Raw genomic sequence first — 6,000 nt, 5'->3', positions numbered from 1 at the left:
TTAGCCTGGATGCCACGACAGTCTCTGAAAAAGTAAAAACTGTTTATTGTTTGACTGCATAATTGAGCATCTGTGAATAATGTAAAAAAATGTGTTTACTCTTAGAACAAGAAAGTGTTTGGGTAAAGAATTGCTCATAACTGCAGTGAGAAAGAGTCCCACCTGGAGTAACTAGAAATTTTTCCTTCCATAAATGCTTATTTTGTTGTGTTATAGAGAACACAAATAAGAGTTAGAGTCTCATTGCTCTCCTGGCAAACTGACTTGTGAGATGTCAGGCAGGGCAAATTTCATTCACAGTACTATTTTTATGCTTTAAAGCCACACAACTACAGCATTTGCCAAGGATCAAATGTTTATTTAAACACTTCAGCATCTATGACTTCCTTTAGATATTTGACAATAACTTACATGCATTATTTGTAAGGAGTGAAAAATCAACAAACACATTAACATTTCTGAGATTCCGATGTCCATAGAGAATTTCAGTAACATTATTCACATTTATAATGTTGCATCTGACTACTACTTTCCTTCTGTCCAGAAAGAAAGAAAACAAAGGCTTTGTCATGCCTGGAAAGTTAACAGATTCCTGCAAAAACAGATTTTGGCAAAAAACCAGACAAAGAAATTTCTCAGCTCGGAATTCTCCATGGAAATGGTCTTAGTCTGTAGCCCTTATTACACTACCTGTAGTGCCTGCTGTTACCACCCGAGATGTCACCTCAGGTGTTTCAAATCACTTAGGAACTTTGGTCCTACAAGGAGAAACTTCAGAGGATGGTACAGTGCTGTCTCGGCATGACACATAGCTCAGCACCAAGCACGACTTTGAACTCTGTGGAGGCAAAGATTGTCGTGTTTATTTTGGTAATGACTAGTAGGGTTTGTACTCTCTTTGTGACCTGATACAGTCTGGGACCGCGGCTCTGTCATTAACCAGTGCTTTATAAGACACAGGGCAAACCCATGATATTTCCGTACAATTGTAGAGCAGGATCAAAATGGTGCTATACTGTAATAGAGGCATGTGTTGTGTGTGTGTAGAGTACATGGGGATGTTCTGAGTTGGGCAAACTAAACTACACCCTAGGTCTTCTTTCCTCTTCGTGTTTTTTGATTGTGATACTTAAGTGATTTTACTGCTCAAAAGCTGTGGCTTCCAAAAAGCAAAACATGCATCTCTAACATCTTCTTGTTTACCTTAATTTAGTGCATTTTTATTGTTCATACTTCATATCAAAAGAAAACCCCGCTGAAAGGAAACTGCCACAGCAGATGGCATTGAAATGCAAATAGAAGGTTTCACAGGAGCCCTGTCAGCAAACACTGTGTTGGAGATGCGAAAAGGCACAATCCTGCAAATGACTTCACAATGTGGGGAGAGAATAAAGAGAGGTTTAAGTAGCGACGATTGCCTATTCCATTGCTCTTTCTCTGGGCAGACATCAATAAAAGACAATAATGCTAGAAGCTACAGGGACTTGTATAAGATTAAATTACCTTAACTGGGGTTAATTGAATAGGACTGATGAAACTCAAATTAGAAACAATGTATGTTATATTCAAATATAATTACAGAAAGGAAGTACGACTTGCCAACAAGGATAACAAATGGTACTATATATCAACAAAGCATATTAGAGCTGGAGCAGCTGTTTTTATGGTCTAGGTTGCAAGGCTGACAGCTTTTTTTTAATGGCAGTTATCATCTGTTCCATTTCAGGAGACTAAGAATTAGGACTAGTGGCACATTCCTGCGTGCCACACTGAAAAACTTAATGTTCAAGAGAACGATCCTAGTTCTTAACTGCCCTTTTCTTTCATGGTACCCACGGGTGGGTGCACTTGTCCGGTGCACGTGCCTGTGCTGGGTATTGTGCAACAGGCACCGACGTGACTTGAAGACCCGGCAGCCGGTGCTGGAGGGTCTCTGGATGCTCAGTAGGAGACCTGCAGGTTACCTTGCCAGCAGGAACTGGCGAGGCCTGAAGGGTTGGGCAGGGGCTCAAGGGATTTTGTAAACATCGATTTTGATTTCTCCTTGTGAATTCCTTAAATAAATTCCCCTGTGGAAAAAATTAGTGTGATTCATGGGGTCACAGCTTTGATACTTCTAGGCAAGCAATGGACAGTATGAAAAGGTGAAGTGGTTTCCCTGAATATATGCTAGCTGGCACATGACTCAGTTCCTTACAGTGCTCCACAGCAGGTTGTTCTGCTGGAAAGCAAAAGTACTTCAGTTACAATGATATCATTTATTCATTGAAAATACCCCTTCCGCAAAAGGGTAATGAATGTGGGATATCGTCAAATGAGAATTTCTCACAGAATTTAAATGACTGAAAACTTTGGGTTTCTCCTTTTGGTAAACTATGTATGCCAGGAATTATGCATTAGAATAGTTTAACACTAATACTACATTGACTCAAAGCATGTTTACCAGTTTGAATTATATATTTTTTACTTTGGCTAAGAATTTAGTTACATTTTTAGAAGTACACTGTAGCTTCTAATTCCCAACTCAGGTTTTGAATCTTGCAAATATTTGGTTTGTCTTTTGTTATATTTATCAAGTTATTTGTTAGGATTGTGACTAGACCTAATACTTTTTATTATGATTTTGCAATTGATCTAATTTTTAGCATTTATCTACTAATAAATGTTTGTTCATACAGTGCTTTATAGTTTCAAAGTGTTACATGATAACTCGCTATTAACAAACAGAATTTAAAAAAAAATCCTGTAAAATAGAGTCGTTCATAAAACAAGCACAAGTTAACAGACATCAAAATGATGCATAGTACAGTGGTTAGTGCTTTAGTATAACTGAACACATGAGGAGAACTTCAGATGATAAAAATTGCTCCAGACAGGAAATGTCAAGGCACAACTCTCAATGTCAAGGCAACTCTATTTACTCTTAGCTGCTGGAGGTTCCATGTCTATGTCCAGGTCGGACAGAGCACAGTAGAAGAGCATCTGAACATATTTTGTTGTTGTCGCTGTAATACATAGCAAAAATGTGTGAGACAAAGTTATAATATATCTTAGGTAAATATACAGATTTTGAGGATTTGAAAACACTACACAGATATTAGGAAAATCTTAAAACACCTTAATCAACTGGATTAAGCACATGTTATGAATCACTAAAGGCAAAAGGAGCTTAATAATTGAACAGAAAGTCTTGTTTAATCAGACTTTCATCAACATTTTCTTTGAATTGTCAGATTGATAGCTGAGTTCAAACTGAATAAAAATATTAAAGTTTTGCTTTTCAAGATTGCCTGAATTTGAGGAGTGGAAACTACCTTTCAGGCCAATAATTCATTATTTCAGAATTTACAGAAATGCACAGACTCCTCTGACTCAGATGTTCCATTCCTTTGACATAAAGTGAAGTAATGGTGTCCTGGTATTTCCGCCTTCCAGAGTATCAAACTGCATACATTCAGTCTTCACAATCCTACGTGGCTTTTACTGAGCCGATGTATTGAAATGGCTCAACACGACAAATATTAGATGACTATATTATATCCACATATTAGACTATTTTGTACAGGTATGCATGGTTTTGTTTTCAGGACCATGTGGTGAAGCAAATGATCTCAGACATGCCATATATAAAAGCATAGCAAAACTTCATAAAGAAAAAGGATTCTGGGAAAAATTACTCTTTCTTTCTTCTGACCAAGCATTCAAGATTTTGGCACACTGACTAGGACAAGATGATGTTGCTTACCAGAGAGCCACTGTAGACATTTAGGTCGTTTATCAAATGGCAGATAGACTCCCAAATAATACGCAGGAATGCCTGAGAGGGCAATACCAACGCCAATAAGGGAATTGATTGTGTCGCTGTAGAGAGGAACTATGACCAGGAAAAGGGAACATAAACAGTATACTATAGGGAAGAAGAGGTTAAGCTATGGAGAAAAAAAAAAAAAAATCCAACATTTATTAAAACATGCAGTAAATACTCTATTGTAAAAAATGTCAGGCTTTGCAGATTAAAGTTAGACATGTCAATAACAAAAATACAGCTATTGACTATATGACTACTATGAACTGAATCTTTTGACTGCCTACAGTCAGTACAATTTTCTAGCTTCTGTGTATGCCGCTGAGAACCTCTTATTTGGTACACATCTGAGTATCTGACCATTTTGTTGTTTTCAGGCCTGGACAAGGTCAATTCCTTTCCAATTAGTAAGAAATCAATCTTTGAAAGCGGTGCTTAAAACTGAGTAGTAACAGGTAGTTTTCCCTCTAACTTCAAGTGCAAATTTTTAATTGTAGTTTTGATTGGGAACTAACTCAGCTAGACTTTCAATTACCATGTTGATGCTACAGAACTAAGTGCCTGGGCACTTAACAAATATCATAGCACAAATAAGGAAAGTTGCAATAACCTCTTTATGGATTTATTTTTCACTATAATATTTTTCACTGGCTGTAGTGATGAGCCTTCTCAACAGTCCAGGAGCTGACATTTGAATACTAGCTGAAACTCCTGGGTGTTTACTGGTATAAATATTTCTTTTTCCTTATAAAGGTTAAAAATGCAAGTTAATGGAAACCCACTGCTACATTTCAGAAAAGGAAAAAGTGTATGCGGAGTTGTGACATTGACTAAGCTGGCAAATGCTGATAGGAATTAAACAGTCATTATCTATAATCTGACTGTAATCCTTACTTTAGTAGAGTCAGTAGCAAAACTGCCAATAAGGCAAGATTTCGTCTTTATCTTCCATGTATTTTGGGGCAGATTTTGGAAATGAAGTGTGAACATTCTTCAGGAAAATTTGGTCTGCTCTGGAAGACTGGAAAGTTTTCAATCAGTAGGTGCTTAGGATATTTTATGCTTTTGTTTGAACCATGTGTTTTTTATAATCAGAATGTAACAGTTAGATGGAAAAAAAAGTGTTGGTAAAAATTGTGCAGGAGGTTAGGAAGAGACAGTGACGAGGAAGAAATGTTTAGATTGGGTGTTAATTTGGATTTCTCATAATTTTTACTGCATCACTGCAGAATCAAAATGCAGGTCATGGAGCCAACAGAGCACAGTGAAATGGGAGCCAGCGTGTGGTTTTGTGTGCCTGTGGGAAGCTGTGCGTTTCCGTCCCTGCTTCCTGGATAATCACTGGATTAAAACTAGAAACAATTTTTAGGCACGTTTTGTTTCTGTGCAGTCTCCCTCTCCTAACTGATAGCTAGATGTTTTTCTACAGTCTGTCATTAAACTTGCATGTTACTGTCTATGACCCCATGCAGTGGGAGGAACAATCAAAATATATTTGATTATTCAAGCTTTTGAACTTCTGCAGGAGCTCTACTGAGGTCTGCTCTGAACAATACAAATGGGGGTTGTTCCAGGATGGGCTAAGGACCCCAGGCATTTATTTATTCCTTTTTTATTTTGAAATAAGTATAGTTATAAAGTTGAATGAAAGGAAAAACAAAATGGTAAATATAATTTCAACCTCATAGCAAAAGTACCAGAACAGATGTTCTTGTGGCAACTCAAATGGGTGTTGCTGCTTCATTTCTTACCTTTTATGTTGAAAGGATTTCTATGGCTGATAAATAAGTCTATAACATAACTGGCAATGTTATGGGTGTGGTATTAAGGATCACACAAACACATGCACTAGCTGGCTTTTAGGGCTTGTTTCCTCTCTTGTTTACTTACTTTGATAGGCCGTGGTCTACGTGGCTGAGTATATCTCAAATATATTAGTCCTGCAATAGACAGACCCACAAAGAGCCAGTAGTTGAAGCAGTAGTAATTAATAAGGAGGAAAACATCTTCCACAAGGAGATAAAGCAAAGTCATTAAGCCCTAGGGGTAATAAAAACAAAGACTTTTTAATGTGAAAATAAAGAAATGTCTTATAAAATAAAGAGGTAGTAAAGTTATAAAACAGCCTGTTTCCAATATATTTGTCTGGACTTAAGAGATCGGGCCTTTGCAAGAAGGATGTACTTAAAACTCTG

General features: G+C 37.2%; 1 protein-coding gene across 5 annotated transcripts in view; it reads right to left on the bottom strand.

Annotated features, from left to right (window-relative positions):
- Positions 1 to 337: 337 nt before the first annotated feature.
- Positions 338 to 6,000, bottom strand: part of LOC104324928 (Y+L amino acid transporter 2) — a 29,123-nt gene continuing 23,460 nt past the window's right edge. For 4 of the 5 annotated variants that reach the window (XM_069779631.1, XM_069779633.1, XM_069779632.1 and 1 more), the window contains 3 exons: positions 5,696 to 5,845; positions 3,746 to 3,929; positions 338 to 3,005 (listed from right to left, as the gene is read on the bottom strand). In XM_069779631.1, coding sequence (XP_069635732.1) covers positions 2,914 to 3,005; positions 3,746 to 3,929; positions 5,696 to 5,845 — 426 coding nt within the window. In that variant the 3' untranslated portion in view covers positions 338 to 2,913. The remainder of the gene's footprint in view (positions 3,006 to 3,745; positions 3,930 to 5,695; positions 5,846 to 6,000) is intronic. The other variant, XM_069779635.1, reaches the window with a different exon arrangement.

This window comes from Haliaeetus albicilla, chromosome 3 (genome assembly GCF_947461875.1).
Source record: "Haliaeetus albicilla chromosome 3, bHalAlb1.1, whole genome shotgun sequence".
NCBI lineage: Eukaryota > Metazoa > Chordata > Aves > Accipitriformes > Accipitridae > Haliaeetus > Haliaeetus albicilla.
Note: the sequence above shows the minus strand (reverse complement) of the source record. Positions and strands in the feature narration are given on the sequence as shown.